Below are 23,258 nucleotides of genomic sequence, written 5' to 3'. Positions count from 1 at the left end.
CTTATCGGATGGGCAGCCGAGATCGGTGCCGTGGGGCGAACTATGATACTCATGGCTCAATGATAAATCTTGGAGGGGCAGTTGGGCCATTATCTACGGGGCAATGGCGACTCATGTTGAGTAACCAGTGACTAAATAAGAGAATTCGAAACCCTCTCCTAATGTCCAACCTGGAGCTATTCCGTCATCGTCTTTCTTCTTGAATTTATTCGTCGTTTCTGTGTTCTCAGGCCTACCACATTCAAAATGTCTGTCGAGATCCTCACCACGATTTCCCCCAACACGAACGAACCCATCATTACCCGCAATGGCATCTCAGCAGAAGACGTAGAGCTCCTGCCACAGACTGCCACGGATGCATTCAAGACCTGGAGCAAGACTACACTGGCCGACAGGCAGGCCATTGTGAAGAAGGCCTTGAAGTGGCTCACAGACCACGAGGATGAGTTGGCTCTGGAGCTTACCACACAGATGGGCAGGCCCATCAACTACACTGGCAAGGAGGTTTCTACGGCTGTCAAGCGATGCGAGTACCTCCTCAAGATCAGTGAGGACACCCTAAAGGACACGGAGGGCGAGGCGGAGAAGGGTTTCAAGAGGTTCATCCGGAAGGTCCCTGTCGGGCCTGTGCTCATCCTCTTCCCGTGGAACGTAAGTTTGTGCATTCCTCGTACGAGAGATGATGTACCACGCAATTTTGCGTAGGCACTGCGATCGTGTAGTAGTTTTCAAAGTGGTTGACATCTTGTTGGCAGTATCCTTATCTCACCTTTGTCAACTCTCTCATTCCTGCCCTCCTTTCTGGAAACACAGTCATTGTCAAGCCCTCGCCCCAAACACCAACCGTTGTCGAGCAGGTCCACAAGGCTTTCACTGAAGCTGGCCTGCCAGCAGGCGTCTTCCAGTATTTCCACTGCGGCTCGCCCACCACCATCGAGGCTATTGTTCGCAATCCACTAGTGTCCTTGGTGTGCTTCACTGGCTCGGTGGCCGGAGGTCTAGCCGTCCAGAAAGCTGCCTCAGATCGTGTTGTTGGTGTTGGCCTGGAACTCGGCGGAAAGGACCCTGCATATATCCGCGACGATGTGGACATTGCATGGGCGGCGGAGGAAATTGTTGATGGTGCTGTGTTCAACTCCGGGCAGAGCTGCTGCTCCGTCGAGCGTGTCTATGTCGACGAGAAGGTTTATGACAAATTCGTCGAGGCCGTGCAGGCCGTGCTGAAGGGCTACAAACTGGGCGACCCTTTCGACAAGAGCACACATGTCGGTCCAGTTATTTCCAAGCGATCCAAGGAGACTATCGAGGCGCACATCAAGGACGCGCTGGACAAGGGAGCCAAGGATGCCACGCCCAAGAACGAGACTTTCAGCAACCCTCCGCCCAAGGGCAACTTTGTCAAGCCGACGCTGCTGACGGGTGTCACCCATGAGATGGCCGTCATGACAGAGGAGACTTTCGGCCCTGTGATTCCCGTCATGAAGGTCAAGAGTGACGAGGAAGCCGTCAAGCTCATGAACGACAGCGACTTTGGTCTGACCGCCAGCATCTGGACCAAGGATACCGCCAAGGGCTACGAGCTGTGTGAGCAGGTCGAGGCCGGCACTGTCTTTGTCAACCGCTGCGATTTCCCAAGCCCGGTACGTTCTCTTGAAATTTCTTCGCATCTCCATTGGTTCATTTACTGAAGACACCCCCTTACTGACTTGAAACCTCAAAATTTGCAGGATCTCGCCTGGACGGGCTGGAAAAATTCAGGCAAGGGGCAGACACTGAGTCGTTTTGGATTCGACCAGTTCGTGAAGCTAAAGAGCTATCATCTGAAAGATTACCCCAAATAACTGAGATGAGACTAAGAGGCGGCGCTGAAGGTGTTGGTGAAGCAAGGGGTGGCCGCAACCGGAAGTTGAAGACCAAGCCGCAGCGCACGAGGTGTATCAAACTCATCTCTCATCTGCTCTCCCTTCGTCTACCTGATTGCCGTCCCGACGCGCTAGAAAATCAATTAAAGTAGGACGCGTTCCTCGCGTGAATTCCTGAATGCATTCACGTTCCAGTGTCCGGTTGTTGGTGGCAGGTTGGGGATTGCAGACGCGCCTACCAGCCGTCGCCCGCATTCCAATCGTCTTTTTGCCTCTCGAAGTGCCTCAAACATCATGGCCCCGACACAACGCCAACGCCAGTCTAGATACCGATGATCCCTCGAGCAACTTGACTTGAGAGCCAGCCCGTGCCAGCCATCGGTTTGCCTCTGGGCAAGATGCTGGTAACCACACCTTGACATCCTTGGCACCCGCCTACTGTTGTCCTTTGTCCTGCCACTCCTCCAGACCATAAAGCTAACGAACCTTGATCTCCTGGTTGCTGCTCTAGACCTTCGATCTTGGTCTCTTTCTCCCGGGACGAACCTCCTACCCCAGTCACTCCTTTGTCTTCTCAGTGCCTCATTTCAGAAACCCTCCTTTGAAGTCGTTCCTTGTGGTCGGTATAAAGTCGTCCGACTGGTACAACGTATCATCCATCTCCTTGGTTGTATGAGGCGTTGCCAGTTTCTCTCTCGTCCGGGACTCACCCGACCTTGGTCATTTCGTGTGGTTTGCCTCAAGAGATTTTGGTGAGGTGTCAAAACATATCAAAAGCACCTTTTGGTTTGACGTTGTCGCCTCCTTGTCTAGTCATTCATTCATTCATTCACACATTCTCTTGCAAAACTCCCAACGACTCGCATCTTTTTTCCAATACTCGATCACACAGAGCATTCGTTTTCGTCTCCGCCATTCCTTCGTCAAGCACAGCTCGAGATATCCACAGTCAATCCGCCGAACCAAATACAAGTGTCTCACTACATTCTTTGTCGACTGTTTCCGCAACCGTTCCAGCTATCCCGCCTAGAGCACAGCCTAGCCTTCCCAGCTATCCACACAGCTATACAACAGCTTTCTTCAACGCTTTCTTCTGCCGTCCTTTTCTTTTCTTCTTTTTCTTCTTCGTCTCCTCTCGTGGGGTTCCCTCTATCTCTTAGCAGGTCACCGTCACTCAGACTCGTCCATGATGGCTTGCGCTTGTGTCGAGAAGCTGCAGTCCCTCTGCCTGCGTCTGAAGGTGGCCTGTCGTCACTGCTGCAGAGTCGGTAAATCGCAGAGGCGATCCATCAAGATTGTGAGTAACTAATTATCATATTGTTCACCATATACACCATGGACAGGCAAAGCTACTAGTCAAGCTGAGGTAAAAGCAAGGCAAGCTAACATAACCAATTTGTTTCGCCAGTCCGATCCTTTCGACTTCAAGCACATCTCAGATGTCCCTGAGGGCCTGAACCAGGATGAGTATGCACCTCCATTCCCCCTCATATCCTTCGATTTGTCTTCGCCCGCACCTCATCTCCTTCTCAAGAGGCCCGCACAACCCCGAGCAGCCAGTTTCTCTCCCCTTTGTCTCTCTGTTCACCGCCGTTTGTAAATAAACGCTGAACATATACTCTCTCCCCCTCCTTGAACGACTACAGACCACAGTCCGTCCGAGACGCAAACTTACTCGTAACCCGCAGAATCAACGTCCTCCGCGAGAAGGCCGCCGCCAGCCGCATGGTAGCCATTGAGGACCAGCCCTCCTCGAGGCCCTGCTCACGCAACGGCGACTACCATCATCACCTCCACCACCACCACACGGCCTTTGGCGTCTTCGGCACCCGCCCCCAGCCCCAGGTCAAGTCCCGTGCCGGCTACCGCGGCCTGGCCTCCTCGTCTGCAGCAAACGCAGGCCGCGGCCTCTCGTACGCCGCATTGACTGAGTCCCGCCCATCGATCACGCATTCCTTCGCGGCCATCGACGATTCCGCCACGGCTGGGTCGCTGTCGCCTACCAGCTCCATCGCCACAACCACAACCATGAACTCGGCGGGCGGACGGCAGGAGATGAGGGGTCTTTCTATCTAGAAAGGGCCATTCTTCCTTGCACCAGAACTCAAATCACTCGAGCCTGCCCAGCACGGTCCTCGGCCCGATCCCTCTCCTTCTCTCTCTGCCTGCTGGCTTTTTGCCCCTGCCCAAGACGTGGACGTCATTACTTCCAAATTTTTTTCTCCCCCTCTTTGTGAGACTCTGCATTTCATCATCAGCCGTGGAGCGCTTATTGTATGATTGGCTGCAATGGAGAGCAGCATAATGAAAGCGCTGGATCAATTTTAAAAACATGACCATATTTCAACACCGACGAAAAACCGACGACGACCAACGCCTCAAGAAACAGTTGGATGGGTGAAGAATGAACCCCTCCCCCCTCGGGCGAGAAAAAAAAAAAAAAAGAGCCTTGCAAAGTGTATTATCTTCATTATCATCACTGTCACCGGAGTTTCCACTTATTATTACCACCCCCACAGACACAAGACTGTCTACCGTGTGTTTCTTTCTCTTTTCTTATCATTCTTACCATGGGCGCTTTTCTTAAGGGGCAAAGGGACCAGGCAACTACCCGAGGCATCTATTTTCTGACCCTGATACTGGCTATCAGAGGAGAGGGAAGAGGCTGGGAAGAGAAGCAGGGAAAATGCACACGCCGTGTGTCTTTTTGAAGGCAAGACTGGCTGGCTGGCTGGCTGGCTGGCTGAGTGAGTTCGGAGCTTTTGAATTTCCTTCGGGATGTGATTGTATTATTAGCATATTACGGAATTCCATCAGGTGTGGCCATTAAGCAAGACGCTGGCTGAGAAGGCATCATCATCCTGTGAAATGAGCGAGAAGAGCTTGAACAAATAAACAAATGTTGATAATGAGATTCGCACCCAACACGACGAGCTTTCTTCTTTCTGCTCTGCCTGAAGTGTTTTCTTTTCGGACTGCCGCTCACTCATGCTGAGTTTATACGTACCACGTTTTGAGTAAATGAGCATGTGTGTATACTGGTATATAAAAGTGACTTTTGATAACGTGTAAACTCATGAATACCACCGGAAACCTTCCGATCTGAATTATCAACAATATCCCACAAATCAAGCGAGCCAGCCCTCAAACTCGCCCAGCTTCTCCGTTCTTACGCCCTCCAACTCACCCCTCACACTCAGTAGCTTGACCTTGGCCTCCTTTTTCCTCGACCACTCCTCCAGAAACGTCTCAACCCTCTTAGCCGTCTCCACATCATCCTTCACCAGCACCGCAACCGCATCAAACCCGCCCGCCCCGGGGACCACACCTCCGAAAACCCCCTCGACCCCGCCTAGCGCATCAATCAGCTCCGTCTGGCTGTCCGGCTCGATAGGCACACCACTCTCGGACCCTATCTTCTTGACCAGCGCCCGGCTCTTCGCCAGCGCCTCCGGCAGCTCGTCGACCCGGGCCTCGGCTAGCACCCGGGCCAGCGCCTCATTTCTGCTCTGCAGCTCCGCCCACAGCGCCTTGGACCCCTCTGGGTCTTTCTCCCGCCACGCGTTGACCGCCTTGACCATGCCGACCGTCTGGCTGCCGCACTCGACGTCGACCATTCTCATAGCCACGCCAGGCGGCAGGGTGACGGCGTCCTTCCTGACCTCCGTGTCCCACGGCGGGCCTGCCACGACCTCCTCCAGCTTGGTTCCGAAGTGCGGCTCCCCAGGGGCTGGAACGCCGTCCAGCACGGCGGGGGAGAAGCGGCGGTACAGGCAGCTCCCGTAGACGGCGGCGGCGACGTCGAAACCGCTGCCTATCTTGCCCTGAGCACGGCAGTGGGCGGTCTGGGCGAGGTTGTGCAGGACAGCGCGGCCACGGTCCGTAGACAGATCGAGGCGGGTAGGAGACAGGTAGTGCGAGAGCAGGGCAGCGGTCAGGGCGGTCACCAGGGCGGCAGAGGAGCCCAGACCAGTCTTCTTGGCCAGATGGAGGGGAGTTTGCAGGTGGATGAAGCGAGAGCCGGGAGGAGATGCGTACTGTTGCTGCTGCCCTCCTGGGCCGGAGGATGGGGTGGAGTAGTAGGACGAGTCAGCGAGGATGGTGAGACGGGCGGGTTGCATGCTGTGAGAGGCGCGCTGATGGGCGGCGCGAGAGATGTATGTCAGGGCGTAGGAGAGGGTGGTCTCGATGAAAGGATTGGGGTTGATTGTTGCCGAGCCACTGGGAGAATGTGTCAGTCTAGTGAGCATCCTCGCAGTGAGGGAGGAGTGAGTGCGTAGTCACCACCACCACCACCACTCCTCGACGACTGAAACGGTGGTGACAGAAGGCTTGTGGCGGCTTTGATGCGTAGTTCCACTTAAAAGTGACGATGCTTTATAAGGCTATACTGATTCCTGAACAATAACAGGCTGAGTAATCCCCTCCTCACTTACACCTGCAGCTGCGTAACCGTAATGCCGCCATCTTCAGGGGCAAGGTGATAGCCATAGCGCCACGTCCCACCCACGAATTGAGGACTCTCGACGACGACCTCGCTCAGTTGGACACCCTTGATGGTGGGAATTCCCTGGGCCACAACATTGATGCGGGCGTCAAGGCCAAAGACGAGTCCCGTGTAGTCGCGGTCCGTAACGAGATACCCGCCGGCGAGGAGCACCTTGCCTGGGGCGGAGACGGCGGTTGTTGGGTTCGCAGAAGAAGGCATTGTAGGGCTAGGAATTGTTGGTTTAGAGCTCTTCGAAATGATATACAGAGCACCAGCCAGCAGGGTCAGGGTGTCTGTGATGTGAGAAAGGATCCGTGGATCATCTGGGCGAGAGTGGATTCTCGAAAAAGGAGGCCAGAGACAAACCTCTCCACCAAGCTTTCGATAACCAATCAAAACCCTGTGAGATGGAAGAAAAAAAAGAAGGAAAGCAAGAAGAATAAAGTCACGATGCCTTCAATGACGACAGTTTCGTAGATCTCCGAATGCCTTCCTAAACAAGGACGATCTGGAAACTGACAATGGGGAAGGAGGGGTGGTGATCTTCAGGTACTATAAGGCGTTGCGTGAGGCTGTTGGAGGGGTTGCCCAAGGCTCGCTTGATGCGGGGCACGGCCAAGCTCTGTTCTGGACTGTGATTCGCGGGGAGCTTCAGTAGCTCCCCCCAGTCTTAAGGGTTGTTGTCCCTCGATGACCTCAAAAAGTCACCTCCAAGGATACAAATTTTGACGCACTTTCCCTAAGAGAAAAAGGGATTATGAAACGTTATCAGACAGTAAGTTGGGGTTTCATTGCATTATGGATTGTACGACCTTGCGGGTATGCAGTGCAACAATCATCGTGGCATGAAGTACTGTACGTTCTTTTCGCTGATGATGATCAGCAGAAATTGCCCTGCTATTCATTGAGACGTCCATAAAAAACCAAAACAAAGTGAATTGGGAACATCCCAATGCCCATCTCACTCTCTGCAGCCTAGTTGGGAACAAAATCTTGAGCACATTGGAAAAACAAGGGTGCCAGGTGATAGGTTTCTGCAAAAAGACGCAGCCGAGACGTCACAATCTGCCTGTCCACGCTCTCGTCATGCGTAATCCGAACAGAAACATAAGCAGTGAAGAGATGATCTGATAAGATCCAGAAAGCAACATTCAGTCGGGACCGAACCAAGCCTGCTTCGGGCCCATATCAACGGATCTCAAAGGGAACGTGGATCTCACGTTTGAGATCTAAGCTCGAATCCCCGCAAAATAACCAAGACCTCCGGACATACTGCTCGGGCTCGGGCTCGGTCACGCTCTGTCCAGAGGCGCTCGGGTCAGCCGGGCAGACTTTAAGGCCGTGTCTGTCCGCCTAATATCCATCTCTCTCTTGAAAAACCGCAGGCTCCAATGCGAGAAATTGTCGTTGCATGGCCCATGTGACACTGCAGAAAGCCAAGTGAGATCAGTGATCTGCCATCCTGCATAGACTGCGTGGATTCTAATACCTGATGATCTGCAGTCCCCTTGACCTCACCAGCTCCTATCCAGGGTGTGTTCAACAAGGCCTTCTTGGGGGGTTCTCTGGAATTATGACTTACTGGCAGCACTAGCTGTTTGTTCTGTGCACACACGACAAAAGCACACTTGAAAATGCCAAGTCTCCACGCCAACCACAAGCTTGTCCCAGACGCATTCCAGTGACAGGCAGGCTCGTAGTTGCTCTTTTCGCAGCCCTTTCTTTTGGCTTCCGGCTTCTCCCACGCCCTGTAGCCAGATAGCCAATCGGAGCCCAGCCATCTCTTGCCGACGCTTCCAAGTCTGCGCCTGCCAGACTCTGGGAACACATATCCCCACACACACACACATATACACGAAGGATCCTTGCTCCGAGATGAGATTTTATGCCGGCTTCTTTTCTTCGCTAGGACCCCAAAGCCCGGGGAAGGCGCGCTAACGATGGCTGCGCAGCCCATCCGAGGCTTCCGCTGACACCTGGCAAAAAAGATTGGTAACTGAATGCATGTTCTTCCCCCGGATTTCATGCAGGCAGGGCTTTTTTTGGGCAGGGGTGGATTGCAATCGTCATCTACTCTCACACTCTCATTCCTTTGGAAACCTGGTGTGGTGGCCTTTGACCTTTGAGACTACCGTTTTCCTAAACCAATTCGTCAAAACATCGCTTAAAGGTGGCACAGGCTTGCGTCACAGATAATATACCGATACGACGGTTTGCGCTTGTGTTTGGTGGGCCTTCGCTGGACGAGGATGGTCCTGGGGCGAATGGACGACGATGATGACCACTCCGCTAGCATACAGTCATAGTGGAATACATCTCTTGAGAGCGTTTTATCGGCTACCTGTGCTGCTCCATAATTGAACGGGTAGGGAAAATTTGACACTTAAATATCCACATGACTAGTAATGTAGAAGAGAAGTGAGGGCGATGGATGGAAATAGAACCTCGTCGATCTAATGGTATTAGCAGTAGTATCCTTGAGTCGTTGCCATCAAATTTACATGACTGACAGACAGATACGGAGATGCAGAGATGCAGAGGGGTCAAGGCATCTATCTGTCTTGCTTGCTAGGTTAATGAATCTGTCCGAGGCTGCTTTCCAAATTCCTATTTTTTTGCAATGTACAGTGACAGAAGGGTATTGTGGCAGCGGGCTGTTCCCAAAGTCTCCCGGTACTAAAATCCAGGGCACAAATTTCCCTGCCCCTGTGGAAGGCCCCCAGGGTGGCTGACGTTATAGCGCCTCAGCAGTTGCCTCCCCAATCTTTACTTCCCGGTATTTCGCGCAGAACCAATCACATGCCCTGCTTTAGCCCGAGAACCCCCCGCTGTCTAGAATAGTGCTGCAAGTAAAGTCCGCTGAAGTTCGGTCCTACACGTCCGCTGTAGCTCTGCCAATCCACCCCCCACGCCCAAGACCCAGGGCGCAGACAGCCATCAGGACCCAACAGGACCCGTGAACTCCATCCGTGGCCCCCCTCCCGAATCGCAAAATCAATATCAACTCCAAATTTCTCTACCGCACTCTTCCCCTTCCACCCTTCCCACCGTTTCTTCTCCCACCTAATTTTTTCTTCCTTTTCCTTTCCCAAGGACAAACAAACCTCACCTTGAATCGCGCGTTTGTTTGACGGCTTCACTGTCGTCAAATGAACCTGCAATTGCGCATTCCCCTTCCCTTACGTGTAAGTTGACTCATCAACTCTGTTCGATGACGCTCTGTGTTCGCCTCGGCTCTGAGAAAAAAGTTGCACTCCCTGTCCTCCATCTTGTGGTGCTCTACGCCTCAACTTATCACCCAATGAGCCGCCCCAGACTCCTCAGAACTCGAAAATTCTGGAGTTACTAACTTGAGAACTGCTTTTTCTTACAGTACCCCCCACCGAAAGGCTTCAGCTAAATGCCTGGGTCCATCTATAACAACCTATACGCGAGCTTCATCCGTTCTGGGTTCACGAAATCCTTTACCCACGGCTACGCACAATCCGTCGTAGCTGCTACCCACCCTCATGTTCTAAACTCCCAGAACCGGCCGTCCTTTGCGGCCCGGAAGCGCCAGACAAACAGCCGACTCAGCCGCCTCCAGCAGTTCCAGAACGCATTCCACACCAGCTCCCACCAGTCGGCCGGCCTCCCCGTCGAGCACCGCCATGAGAAGCTCAGCACCAACCATGGAGGGTTAGACGCCTACTTCGAGACTCTACAGAAGAAGGAGGCCGCCGAAAAGGGCGAGGGCGAGGGGGCGGAGGAAGAGGAGGAATGGGTCCAGTTCCAGTTCCCCAACCGTATCGAGTGGAAGCCGTCTCCGGCTGCTGTCCTGCTCGGACCGGATGGGACCGCACTTGAGACTACCGAGGGGGCGGTCCAGGAGGGCGCCAGCGAGTCTGCTCTACTCTTCGAGGACCAACAACAGGCAGCCCTAGCTCAGGTCGACGCCGCCCTCGAGCAGGAACTCGATGCCCGCAGCGACGTGAACCTGGTGCGCGGGGACGAGGCACAGGAGCCATCATTGTCCAGTGCACCAACACAACTGGTCGAGACCGCCAGCGCCCCTGCCACTCCTGTATCACGAGCACGTACGCCTGCAAGCGTTGCTCGGTCTGCTACGCCGCCAGTCGACCCCCAGGCACAGAGCTATGCCGACCACCTCACGAAGCTCTCGGAGACCGGGCGCTATGCTGAGATACCGGCTGTTTTTGAGGCCATGCTGGTGGCCAGCATCCAGCCGCTGGCGACGTCGTACAATGCCCTTCTCATGGCTGCCATTCACCTGCCCTCCGAGAAGATCGAGATTGTCTCCAAGGCCCTGGACGTCTATGCTGATATGATGCGGCGCAAGGTCAAGCCTGACAGCGACACCTACAACATCCTCGTCGGTCTTCTGGCTGCCCGGTCTCTCGAGGTGTCTTCACTGAAGAAGAGACTGGAGGACAAGCGTGTCAGGTACGGCGGTATGGACGAGCCTGGCAAGTTCATGTTCGCCTCGACCGAGCTCGAGCACGCGATCCTCTGCGAGGATGACCGGTTGGACCTGGCCATGAAGCTCTTCAAGTCCTCAATCACCTCACAGAGCGATGCGTTCTCTCCCGAGACCTACCACCAACTCATCTCGGCATGTGCCCAATCTGGACGTGTCAACGATATGCTCTCGCTCTATGAGCACATGGAAATGAACAAGGCCACGCCTTTCGCCGCGGTCTTCCCTGCAATGATCATAGCCTTCGCTAACTGCGGAGACCTCGTCAGCGCCGTGGAATGCTACAATGAGTACCGAACCCTGGCCATCGCCCACGACAAGGGCGAGACGAGCCTGCATGACCGCCTTGATGCCCAGGTCTACGCCTCGGTCATCAATGCATATGTCATCTCAGACAAGATGGACGGTGCCATGAAGTTCTACAGAAAGATTGTGCAGGAGTACGAGGTCCGAGCCTCCGAGGTCAAGGATGCCATCATCAGCCTCGGCTTCGTCAAGGGCTTTGAACATCGGGGTATCTACCAGGAAGCCCTCCGCTGGGCGCAGGCTATCGAGGACGAGTCACGATCCCAAGCCATGGCTGACTTGGCAATCGCTGCGGCTGACAGTGGCGACAAGCACACCGCTGTTGCTGCATTCGGCAGCATGTCAACCAAGCACGGCAATATGGCGACACCGGCAATGGCTCTCCTGGCGATGAGTGTCCGCGATGGCGACGTCACGGAGGCTTGGCGGTACTGGCAGGTCCTGAGCAGCCCTGACATGGTTGTTGGAGCCTCTTTCATTGAGCCTACCGCCATGTTTGCTGTTGCTCTGATCGGTTCCGGCCAGGTCGCTGAAGGTTTGAAAGAGTCTGACCTCATGTTCCAACGGATCCGCCAATCTGTCCCGAACGATACGCATCTCGCATCCGAGGTCGAGGAGGGGGTTGATTTCGTGGCGCGCTACATGACTGCTCGCGGCATCGCAGACCCTCGAGAGATGGCATCACAGACATCCGCTCCCACACCGACCTTTGCCACCTCGCCATACGACTCAGCCGGTTCCGTGTCAAGCTTTGAGGATACTTTCGATCCGTATGCGCACAACACCGACTTCAGGGGCTCGTCACTCATCTCGGACGAGCTCGAGGGTGCTCATGGCCGAAAGGGGTCCAGGCTCAACGATGCTCTCACCCGGTTCCGCAACATGCGTCGCGCCGGCCGCCACCCACGCTACATCACGTACGCCAAGCTCATCTCAGCCGCGGCGCGCGACGGGAAGATGGATCTTTGCCACGACATTCTCAACATGGCCCGTACTGACGTCCCTCTGATGCCTCAGTACGCTGTGGTCTGTTACGGCTGGTCCTCGATTCTGGATGCTATGGTTGGCGCGTGTCTGAGCCTGGGTCGCCGAGCCCATGCTGAGCAGTTCCACCAGGAGCTGCTGGATATGGGTGCTACGCCCTCCGCCAACACATACGGTCTGTACATCACCACGCTCAAGGAGTCTACCAAGACTTTCGACGAGGCTTCTGAGGCTGTCAAGATCTTCCACCGTGCCAAGTCCGAGGGCGTCGAGCCCAGCTCCTTCCTGTACAACGCTCTGATCGGCAAGCTGGGCAAGGCTCGCCGCATCGATGACTGCCTGTTCTACTTTGCCGAGATGCGCGGGCTGGGAATCAAGCCCACGTCTGTTACCTACGGCACTATTGTCAACGCCCTCTGCCGGGTGTCGGACGAGAAGTTTGCGGAAGAGCTCTTCGACGAGATGGAGTCCATGCCCAATTACAAAGCTCGGCCTGCCCCTTACAACAGCATGATGCAGTTCTTCCTGACGACCAAGCGCGACAAGTCCAAGGCTCTGGCGTATTATGCTCGCATGCAGGCTAAGAACATTGCTCCCACCTCGCACACCTACAAGCTGCTGATCGATGCCCACGCCACGCTGGAGCCTGTCGACATGAAGGCTGCGGAGGCGGTCCTGGAAAAGATCAATGCAAGTGGCAAGCCCGAGGCTGTGCACTACGCATCCATGATCCACGCTCACGGCTGCGTCCTGCACGACATGAAAGCTGCTCGCAAGACTTTTGATCAAGTCATCAGCAACCCCTCCGTCCCTGCTTCTGCTTGTCTCTTCCAGGCCCTCTTCGAGAGCATGGTCGCCAACCACTGTGTCGCCAACACGGAGCCTCTCCTTGCGGAGATGCGTCGCCGCCGTGTCGAGCTGACACCCTACATCGCCAACACATTGATCCACGGTTGGGCTTCCGAAGGCAACATCTCCCGAGCTGAGGACATCTATGGAGCTGTTGGCCGTGAGCGTCGTGAGCCGAGCACATACGAGGCCATGACGCGCGCGTACCTGGCTGTTGAAAACCGGGACAAGGCTAAGGGTGTCGTCACCGAGATGATGGGCCGTGGATATCCTGGCGCCGTTGTCGGCAAGGTGGTCGAGCTCCTGGGTGGTGGTGAGCAGGATGCCGCGTCGATATCGATATAAACGTTGTCTACGAGAGCATTCTTTTCCCCATCGTCTGGCTTGATTGGTGATGCTCTTATTTTTTTTTTTAAAGAGTGTCACACCTGCCAATCTGTTTAACAGATTCGTGTGATACCCCTTACCTTGCCCAGTCGGCGAGATAGCACCGAATTGGTTGTGTCGAAGGACACAGATGTGATGGTTGGACGAAAACAGACAATCATACTGTCTATCTATACCTTTTATTTTCTTGATTTCCTTTGTCGGATCTGGGAGCGTCTGCTTTTTTTCCCTCTGCGTCTGGCGTTTTGGCCTGGATCAAAACGAACCAAACAGCCGCGTTCACAGACCAATGAGACGCTGGCTTGGGGGACCAGGGACAATTCGGTTGGCTGGTTCCGTGAAGGGCCCGGGGCGGACGGGATAATTGGGTTCCGGGGGGCCAAGGGAATGGTTGGTTTTTTTTTCCTTTATGCGAAGCAGTCGAAGCGTGATCTTCCTGCATACACATTTTCTTTGTCGTTATTTCACTTTCGCCATGGTGTGGTCCCTAGAGCCATGCATATTAGACAAATCTCCACTCTGCATAGAAAAAGGCGAAAGAATCTGGGCATAGCTTCAAGCAATGGGCGCGAAGATCAAGGGAACCAGGAGGGTCGTGTGGGAACGGATGGATGGTACGGACACAGTGGCAGACAGCCAAAGGAGATATTCTGGGATTTGTGTCTGGTCTTTTGGTTGGAATCGTATGATACCAAGATGTTGGGAAGGCAGGCTGGGAAGAAGGGCCTCTTAGGTTGTATATTAGACATTGAAATGCCAGAAGCTTTGATGTCCAATCTTGTCTTATTGCAATTGTGAAATACGCAAGTTCCCACCTACGTGAAAAGGTCAGTTCACTTTCCACTTGTGTTTAATACTGGCACATAGTTTCCCAGAATGATAGACAATACTCATACTTCTAGGCATTGCTATATATTTCAAGTAATACTGGACAGACCTTCTCCGTCTCTCCACCATCCAATATACCAGGTAATTAACTAGAGGGTATTTTCCATCACTACGCCATCATTTCATTCATAAATACCTAATCATACCCTTTTCTTCACATCTCCCTCACCATAACATCTCTACATCCAGTCCAGTGTGTGTGTGTATGTGTGTGTGGCCCTTCAAACAGCCGTCTCGGCCTTCTGCTCATCCACAATCTCACTCTTCTCAAGACCCCCGCGGGCATGCGCACCAGCAAAAGTCTTGGTAGGACGCCACTTGGCCGAGTTGCGCGGGGTCGTCTCCTCCATCATGAGATCGACCTGCTCGAGAGACAGGCCCTTGGTCTCGGGTACGAGGAAGTACGTGTAGACAAATGCGCACGTGCACAGGGCAAACCAGATGAAGAAGACCGAAGACACCAGGGCGTCGACCATGTACGGCGTGATGATGGCGATGATGAGGTTCCACAGCCAGTTGGACGCGGTGGACAGGGCGACGCCGCGCGAGCGGATGGGTAAGGGGAAGATCTCGCCGATGACGATCCAGGCGCCGGGGCCCCAGGTCGTGGCGAAGGAGAAGATGAAGATGGCGATGAAGGCGATCTGGGCTTTGACGGCGGCTGGGTTGTCCGCTGCGGTGCCGCCTACGACGCTGGGGTCGGCGTGCGTGTGGTTGAAGCCGACGGTGACGCCCACGACGGCGACGATCAGCTGGCAGATCAGCATGGAGAGCGCGCCCCAGAGGAGCATGGGACGACGGCCCCAGGACTCGACGCCCCAGAAGGCGAAGGGGGTGGCGAGGGTGTTGACGACGTTGAAGATGACGGAGAGGAGGAACTCGTTGGAAACAGCGCCTGTCGACTTCAGGAAAGGTGTGCCGTCTGTTGGTTTTTGTGAAAAGTTGATGTTAGAAGCTGTGAACCAACAATATGTAAAGAAGAAAACAGCAGGGGGGGAAATAAAAGCAAAGGCTTACAGTAAAAGATAAAGTTAACACCAGTCCATTGCTGCATCATCTGCAGCGAGGTGCCGAGTATAGTCTTGCGAAGATTCGAGTTGGACTTCCACAGCGAGCCCGAGAAGCAGGCAGCCCAGCTACCAAACCAGGTCGTCGAAGGGATCAGCCTCTTCTCGTACTCCTCGTTGGCGACGATCTCAGCAAGCTCGTACTGGACAAACTCGGACTCCTCAGGCTGGCCGCGCAGGGCCGAGAGCGCATGCCTCGCCTTGGCCAGGTTGCCGCGCTTGACGAACCACCTGGGCGAGTCGGGCAGGAAGAGGATACCTGTGCCGAGGATGACAGCCCAGATGAACTGGATGCCGATGGGCAGCCGGTACGCAGCGCGGCTCGTCCAGTCCGAGGTGGAGTAGGTGATGCAGGCGGCGACGAGGAGGCCGATGGTGATGCAGAATTGGTAGCCGGCGACGAGGGCACCGCGAACCTTGCGTGGGCACTGTTTTTTTTGTGTAAGTTTATATACATAACTGTACAAAACGAAGGAACGGGCCAAAGTTGTCGGGTTTTTGCTCAATCTATCCCTTTTCTTTCTCTTCTTCTCTTTTGGACTGACTTACAATTTCGGACATGTAAAGGATTACGGTGGCACTTTCAAAACCAGTACCAAGGCCAGCAATCAGACGGCCAATGACAATCTCAGCGTAGGCATCGCCATCGCCGGTGATGATCTCGATGACTACACCTATGGCAAAGATTCCACAGGCCATAATCACGGTCCATTTTCTTCCCATGAAGTCGGCCACGTCGCCGGCAGCGAGAGCTCCCAGGAACGTGCCGACGGACATGATGGAGACAATGAGCGACTCGGTGCTGGATTTGAGCTCGGTGGCATTGGGGCCCTCGATAACATTGATCCATACCTATTTCGTTATTGATTTCTAGTGTCAGCACTTTCGACGGACAGGGAAGACGAGAAGACAACGAAGAATAAACTATTTGGAGAAGTTTCTCATTACTGACGTTCATGGCGTTCACATTGCTAATGTATCCCGTGTCGTAACCATAAAAGATACCACCAAGCGCCGCAAAGGCGCACATCAAGTATGCTTTCCATGTCACGGGGGCTTCGATGCGTTCGATATCGGCAGTCGCAGCCAGACCTTCGAGAGCCAGACCATCATTGGCCGTGTGCTCGGCTTCAACCTTGGACTCGGACGCCATGATTGGGAGCAATGCTTTTGTTACCGGATATGAGGGGAGGGAGAGGAATAGGTATGATCTCGAGAGGAGCCAGAGGAAGACAAAAAGAAGAAAAAAGTCCCCAGCACTATTGGGACAGAAAAGAGAGGGCCCTCCTAGATTAATTATAAGAAAACGAGAGCCCTTGAAAATGGTTAACCTCTCTTGGGGGTTCAATAGCTGAATTGTTTCTTGTTCTCTCCCCTTTCGGTTGGGATCTGCATTCCTCCTCGCATCCTCTTTGTAACCTTTCCCCAGGCTGTAACATTCACTGGCTGGAACCGATGGGCTGGGAAAATCCGGGGCCCCGTGGCAAGCCAACATGGGGTATCATGCAGAGTGTGGATCCGGAGGGATGAAGGTTGGTCGATAGATTTGGAGAAGGGCCGAAAGGGCCGCGTTGACAACGACACACCTAGTACTTTCACTTGTTTTATTTTGCTTTTGTTCTTTTTTGCAGATAGGACGTTGTGTTATTGGTGCTTGGCCCCCCCTTCCCCTCTCACCCCTCAGTTTTCCCGCCTTGCAGGAGACACAACACACCATAAAAACCTTGGGAAGGATCAGAATGAAGGGCCCCGACCAACCAAAGCCGTTCGTGTCGGATTCAGAAAGAATAACCGTGATGTGCCCGCAATCTTAGCATTCCCGCCTGGGGCTTCTCCGGCGAGACTCTGCAGGACCATTTCAGTCATGAACCACATACCCTTGTCCCGAGGTCAGCCTGGTCTGCTTCAAATTGACGCTGACGTGCATCCCATGGAGCCCAGGTACTACGTAGCATTGAGTCTGTGGGTGTGTTCGTGTATGTTTGGGTATGCAACTGCACGATAATGGATGATTTTCTTGGTACATCGATATGGACAGACAGATTCAAAAATGATAAGTCTCTTCAAGGAGCCAACTCAATGAGCAAGCATAACTCAACGTCGAACGTGATGCATACGAAATTTGTTTTATCTTTCCATACCATTTTCGTCTGGTGGACAACATAACCTCCTTTAGGTCACATTCCCCGACAGCCTCCAGGTCGGCATCATTTCTGATGACCACGCGATGCCCGTCTCGTTATACATCACCCTACACGGAATCCACAATGCCATAAAGAACATGTTGTGTACAGTCATGCCATAGTCTGCATCATTCCACGCTCAAACGCTGTTGGGATGAGAAGAGCATTGGAGTAGACAAAGAGAGAAAATCATCTGTGCGATAGTGTGGCTGGTGGTCACACGCCGGTCCCTTTTCTGCCTAGGTTCACCTTCTCAGCCGTGCCGGCACAGGTTCGGCCTCACCCTCTTATTCCCGAACAACGGCCGAGGAGGATTTGGAAGAAAAGGTTGGCGTGATCAAGGGTCACGGTGTTCCGCGTAGGCCGTTCGTTTGGGGAATAGATGCCTGGGGGAAGGGATCATGTTGAGCTGGAAAAAGGAAAGGGTTCCCACACCGGCCATCGCTCGGCCATATCAAGGGGGGGGGGGGGCGGCCTAGACATGGCTGCCTCTAACAATCCTCTCCCTGGCCTCAGTACAGCAGATGTAAGACCAATCGGAAGTCAAGGTCCAGGCTGCTTCTCCAACGCATTACCAACAAGTCACCAGGTCACAGGTGCTAATGCACGTGGCAGGAGAAAGGGTAGTCTGGCTGCTGCCGGGGTTACGGTGTGTTCTCGGGGGCCAGAAGCTGTCCTCTGATTAAGCCATATTTGGACAGGATGAAGTTGCCTAGAAAGAGTCAGAGTCGAAGAGACTATGATTACCGGCCTAGGAAGAGAAAGAAAAGTCTGCCGTAATTGCTTCTCAAAATACAGACAATGATATTGAATAGAAGTATAGCAATTGCCCAAATCAAATAGCCATCAGATCCAATACGAAGCTATCATCAAGCAGATTTCATGGACGAGATATCCCTCAGGAGCTCTCCCCAACCCATCTGGACCCTTGTGCACACCGGGCCGGTCTAATCATAAGCAAAAGTACATCAGCCTCGGCACCCATGCCGAGACCTCAAGGTTTTATGCAGGGTCGGGGCTGTGTGGTGCAATTATATAAAAAAGAATCTATACCAGCTGAGGCTAGCCACCACAGAGGATCGTGTCTAGATCCTTCTATCATCTCCTGAGCCCCCAAAGACCAGAATGATATCGGGATTTTGTTTACACAGAACTTTGACTTATACTAGGGCAGGAGCTGGGCTTTTGACAGAAGTGCCCATGTTAAGTTTTGCAAACTGTCCAATGAGTCTATTCAGTGAGTCGTAATTACTCAAAACCGGCGACTTGCCAACTCAAGGCTCAGCCTAGATTCTTTGGCAGAACATTATGATCATGATATGAGCATCAAAGCCTCTCACGATTCCTGAACTGCGATGTATCAATGATAGCTATAGTTGGGTTGAACGTCTTTATCAGGCCTTCCTCAACCAATGTGCTGATGAGCCAGAGCAATCATTGTAGACCGTAGTATAATGACTTTACTGGTAATTGGGAAGTATGCTCTTGAATCAAGTAGTCAATGCTGAAAAATAATTTTCTCTACATAATTTGCCTCGGATCTTCTCATCAAGTAAAACAATAAACTGGTCTGGAGTCAAGCTAGCATGGGCGCTAGGATGAATGTTAAAGAATTGGCCGCCTTGTGCTGTCCAGAGCCCTGTTCCGCCAAGGAAAACAACCGGCGATCTAATTATCCAACACCATGAAAAGATCCCAACCTTCCCCCTTCAAGAGTAGTGAAACCTTGGCACCTGCAAGGCTGCGAATATTTTGACTACTCAGGTACTGCGAGGCTCCGGTGGCTTGATGGGCTGAAGTTTGATTTCTCATTTGTGCTTTCCGTAGGTGAGGACGATGCTCCTTGTGGAACTCCTATTCAAGTCAATAGTGAGCATAGGTCCATTGGATTACCATGAAGCGCTACTACTTCTTCTTGTTTATGCATCTACCATGCTGAGATATATGCAAATTGGTATTAGGCAACAAATTCCCTAGCCAAATCTTTAGCTGAGTTGACGAGAAATGATAATCTCAGACTCGGTCAGTACAGGGATGTCGCATAGTTCATGTCTTTTAGTTATCGCTATAGCAGAATATACATCAAGTGATATATGTCCCTACTATATACTGGACACAAACAACATCTCTTGGCTTCCCTATAATAACTAGCATATGCAGAAAGATGCATCTGGTTATGAACAGACAAAAGAAAACGGTAAGATGGTGAAAAATAGTATCACGGGTCTCGGGAAAACATCCACCTGAAAGGAGAACGCACACAAATGTCTTTCACCATTGCATATCTGATATTTTACTACTACATAAGTGAGGCATTATATCAAGCTTCCTTTTCATGATAGCTAATATGCCACAAGGTTGGGTGACACTCTCTTGTCAGCCTCAGCCCATCAACATATCAGTGACAATCAACATGAACAGTGTGAATATTCACCCAAACCCCATTTAATTGACCTACACATATAACCCAATCGAAAACTTCCACTACCACAACAGATCTCAAATACCAACACTTGTTAGCTCAATGGTTACGACGCCGGACTGTCAGAAATTAAGGTACCACCCCTTGTTCAACTCTTGCTGATCATGGAAAAAAAAAAGGACAAGACAACCAGTCATCCCAACAACTCGATTCACTACCAAAGAAAAATAAGAAGAAAAAAGGACCTGCCAGCATACTTGATCGGGTTTATATAAATCAATACGTTTGTGCTCCATCATGTGTGCGGGCCTGTTTAACAGACATATCTTACAATTTGTACTTTATACGGATCCAGGCGGATTCTCATTACGTCGCAAAGTTTGAGTTGTTCAATAGTGGTGCGCATAGGATCGTAAGTACTAACTCCCTATCATTCGTCTGACCAATGAAACAACAGGTGTTGGGTTGAGATCTCTTTTTTCTTTTCTTGCTCTTTTACTTTTTGCTGTCGTCACTCAACTCCCTTCATAAAGTAACATTACTTTCGTAGAGGCGCTGTCTTAGCAGTCCCCCCCCCCCCCCCTCCTCTTTGATCTTCCAATCTTGTTTTCATTTGAAGAGGTGCAATGATGGTAGACGAAAGGTTTTTGCTGTATTGCGTAACATGATATGGCAATGTATAGATCGAGAATATCTAAGTAACAAAAGACGCTCTACGCAATGTTGAACTCGCTCGCCGCATTCTGCCCCATCTTGCGGATCATCTCCTGCATCTTCCTCCTGGACGCCTCCTCGTCAACGTCACCAGCAGCAGCAGCATCATCGTTCCAGCCCGCCTCGCCAGCACTTCTCTTGTTCCCTCCCGCACCACCACTGCCGCCGCTCTTACCGCTGCCAGCCTTGTGCGTCCTCCTCTGGACCCCGCCGCCGATCCCGCCTGGTGCCTCTCTCAGCCCGAAACTCTTGGCCACGTGTCCCAGGTGCAGCTGTGTGATGTCGAACACGTCTCGCTCCTCCTTAACGTGCGTCGCGTACGCGCGGATATGAGAACGGAAGCCTTGACGGGCCGCGTCGAGGATACTGGTTCCGCTGGCAGTGACGGGCTTTGGCTTGGGTGCCTGCGCCGACTTCTTCCCACCCTTGTTGACGGGACCCTTCGGGGCACTCGTCTCACAGGCGAGGAGGCGTTTCTCGATGGAGAGTTGCAAAGCTTCAGCCCGGGCGTTGGAGGATTGCCTGGCGGGTGGTTGTTGTTGGGATTGCTCCTCGTCCGAGTCATTCGAAGGAGATTGCGGCATCTCGATGGGAGTCGCGAAGCCTTTCTGCAGAATGGTCTCGTAGGATTGAGCAGTTGCTGGTGGGGTCGAGGGGAGCATGGAGATGTAGGCTTCCTCACACCCCGGCTGCAGGAAAAGGGCAGCCTTTCCTGGCCGTCCTGCACGAGCTGTTCGACCGATGCGGTGCACGTGATCTGCTATGGCGAAGGCAGGATCATACTCGATAACGAGCTCGACGGACGGGACATCAAGACCACGCGAGGAGATATCAGTTGTGATGAGGACGGCGGGCTCCTTGCATGTTGAGAAGGATTTGAGTGTCGAGGTTCGGATTTGCTGCGTGAGTGATCCATGAAGTTTATGGAGGAGGATGGTTCGGTTCGCTGGAGAGGTAATGTACGTTGCCGGGTAAACAGTTGATGATGGCGGCGGCGCCACTTCTTTCTTGTCCTTGGGCGACGTCGATGGTGATGCTGGAGCAGGTTGTTCGGCAGGTGCTGTGGATTTGAGCAGGTCGAAGTGGAAGTCGACCGAGTCGGCGCAGGAGATGAACACGATGGCTTTCATGACGGAACCCTTTCTAGCGAAGGCTTCCTTCAGCAAAGCTATCAGGGTGACCAACCGCAGCTTGGCTGGAACCACCAGGTATGACTGCTTGAGCTGGGCCGGCGCAGCAAAGACGGCTTCGTCCTGTTCCTCTCGCGTGTCATCCTTCCCGGCGGTGATATGGATCGCTTCGTGGAGGCTGATCTCTCCCAGCCTCTGGACATTCATCTTCATTGTCGCAGAGCAGAGCACCGTCACCCTCCTTTTCGGCAATGCCCTGTCCAGCTCAACGCCCTCTGGGTTCGTCGTCTTGAGCGGGTCCTTCCTGATTTTAGCGACAATCTGTTTGAGATCCTGCTCGAAACCCATCTCCATCATGCGGTCGCCCTCATCAAGCACGAGCCACCTGACGGTGCCGACGTCCAGGATCTTGGTATTCTCGAGGTGATCCGTCAAGCGACCAGGCGTGGCGATGAGGATATTGCATCCCTTGCGAATGCGTGCCTTTTCCGAGTGCTTGCTCTCGCCACCCATGACTGAGGTGCTCACGATCCATGGACAGCACCTGAGGAGCTTCTCCAGCACTACCGAAATCTGCTTGCACAGCTCTCTGGTCGGGGCCAGGATGATGGCAAACAGCCCCGAGTTCCTGTGAATATTCGCACCCGCACTCGTCTCGTCATCGTTCCGGCTGAGGGCAAGGATCCTCTGCACTATGGGGAGCAGGTAGGCCAGCGTCTTTCCAGAACCCGTCTGCGCCTGCAAGAAAGCATCGTCATCCCCCTTGACCAGCTGTGGTATTGTGTTCTTCTGGATCGAGGTCGGGGCCTTCATCTCGAGTTTGGCCGAGAGATGTTGCGCTACCCTCCGCGACAGACCTAAAGCATGGAAGTTCGATGCCTCCTCGGATAGCGGCGCATTGGAGGGCTTCGCGGGCTCGGCAGGCTCGGCGGGAGTGTCCTCAAAGACTGTCTTGGCCGTGGGGTTCGACGTGAAGAGCCGCGAGGCCACCTGAAAGGGCTTCGAAGGATCGCCGCCGGGACGAGGGCCGCCGTCGGTTCTTTGCCTCTTGGCCGGTCGATCGAGGTCGCCATGGCCACGTCCCACAATCTCTGCGTGATCGCCTGGTGCAGGCCTTCTGGGCGTTGGCTTGTCGCCTCTCTCGGTAGCAGCGTCTTTCTTCTGGGCTCTTCTCCGGTCTCTCCATGACCCTCCGATGTATTTGACTTTTGCTTTGGGCGCTGGAGCATTTCCCAGAGGGGCGAGGTTGAGGACGAGGTCATCCGCCATGGTTGAGTTGAGTTGAAGGCGGAGAATAATGGAGGCGGAAAAAGGTAGCAGTGTACTTCAAAAGAGAGAGAGAGAGACATGCCAATGCAATGTGACAGGAGGTGGGGAGGGTAGAAGGACGAGAAAATATAAAGTGGGGCCTGCACAATCACTATCGATAACGATTCCCCTGCTTCAGCACTCCAGGATTCCCCGTTACCAAATCAGCGCTGGAGCTTTTAGCAATAATAA

At 53.2% G+C, this 23,258-nt stretch overlaps 7 protein-coding genes across 7 annotated transcripts; 3 read left to right on the top strand and 4 right to left on the bottom strand.

Annotated features, from left to right (window-relative positions):
* Positions 1-103: 103 nt before the first annotated feature.
* On the top strand, positions 104-2,039 carry M406DRAFT_287867 (aldehyde dehydrogenase). Its single transcript, XM_040918766.1, has 3 exons — positions 104-651; positions 756-1,640; positions 1,728-2,039. The coding sequence occupies exons 1-3, from the start codon at positions 247-249 to the stop codon at positions 1,839-1,841; spliced, it is 1,404 nt and encodes a 467-aa protein (XP_040777869.1). The 5' UTR covers positions 104-246; the 3' UTR covers positions 1,842-2,039.
* A 970-nt stretch (positions 2,040-3,009) lies between these two features.
* On the top strand, positions 3,010-4,785 carry M406DRAFT_321401 (uncharacterized protein). The gene is made up of 3 exons (XM_040919502.1): positions 3,010-3,159; positions 3,271-3,329; positions 3,551-4,785. Exons 1-3 carry the CDS (start codon positions 3,049-3,051, stop codon positions 3,936-3,938), a joined length of 558 nt encoding a protein of 185 aa, XP_040777868.1. The 5' UTR covers positions 3,010-3,048; the 3' UTR covers positions 3,939-4,785.
* A 92-nt stretch (positions 4,786-4,877) lies between these two features.
* M406DRAFT_345211 (Phosphomevalonate kinase) lies at positions 4,878-6,570 on the bottom strand (the record flags this gene model as incomplete). The annotated part of the gene is made up of 2 exons (XM_040922054.1): positions 4,878-6,083; positions 6,299-6,570. 2 exons carry the CDS (start codon positions 6,568-6,570, stop codon positions 4,991-4,993), a joined length of 1,365 nt encoding a protein of 454 aa, XP_040777867.1. The 3' UTR covers positions 4,878-4,990.
* A 2,830-nt stretch (positions 6,571-9,400) lies between these two features.
* On the top strand, positions 9,401-13,312 carry M406DRAFT_345210 (uncharacterized protein; the record flags this gene model as incomplete). The annotated part of the gene is made up of 2 exons (XM_040922053.1): positions 9,401-9,536; positions 9,725-13,312. The coding sequence occupies exon 2, from the start codon at positions 9,752-9,754 to the stop codon at positions 13,310-13,312; it is 3,561 nt and encodes a 1,186-aa protein (XP_040777866.1). The 5' UTR covers positions 9,401-9,536; positions 9,725-9,751.
* Positions 13,313-13,393: 81 nt separating this feature from the next.
* On the bottom strand, positions 13,394-14,085 carry M406DRAFT_55047 (uncharacterized protein; the record flags this gene model as incomplete). Its single annotated transcript, XM_040924548.1, has 1 exon — positions 13,394-14,085. A coding segment is annotated over exon 1 (169 nt), but the record flags the coding sequence as incomplete, so codon positions are not given.
* Positions 14,086-14,137: 52 nt separating this feature from the next.
* On the bottom strand, positions 14,138-16,526 carry M406DRAFT_345209 (general substrate transporter; the record flags this gene model as incomplete). Its single annotated transcript, XM_040922052.1, has 5 exons — positions 16,262-16,526; positions 15,859-16,161; positions 15,260-15,737; positions 14,523-15,164; positions 14,138-14,169 (listed from the first exon to the last, which is right to left on the bottom strand). Exons 1-5 carry the CDS (start codon positions 16,460-16,462, stop codon positions 14,138-14,140), a joined length of 1,656 nt encoding a protein of 551 aa, XP_040777864.1. The 5' UTR covers positions 16,463-16,526.
* Positions 16,527-20,627: 4,101 nt separating this feature from the next.
* Positions 20,628-23,027, bottom strand: M406DRAFT_61004 (uncharacterized protein; the record flags this gene model as incomplete). The annotated part of the gene is made up of 2 exons (XM_040924715.1): positions 20,628-22,805; positions 22,845-23,027. 2 exons carry the CDS (start codon positions 23,025-23,027, stop codon positions 20,628-20,630), a joined length of 2,361 nt encoding a protein of 786 aa, XP_040777863.1.
* Positions 23,028-23,258: the final 231 nt, after the last annotated feature.

This window comes from Cryphonectria parasitica, assembly GCF_011745365.1.
Source record: "Cryphonectria parasitica EP155 unplaced genomic scaffold M406scaffold_3, whole genome shotgun sequence".
Taxonomy (NCBI): Eukaryota; Fungi; Ascomycota; class Sordariomycetes; order Diaporthales; family Cryphonectriaceae; genus Cryphonectria; species Cryphonectria parasitica.
This window is presented reverse-complemented; position numbering and strand designations above follow the sequence as displayed.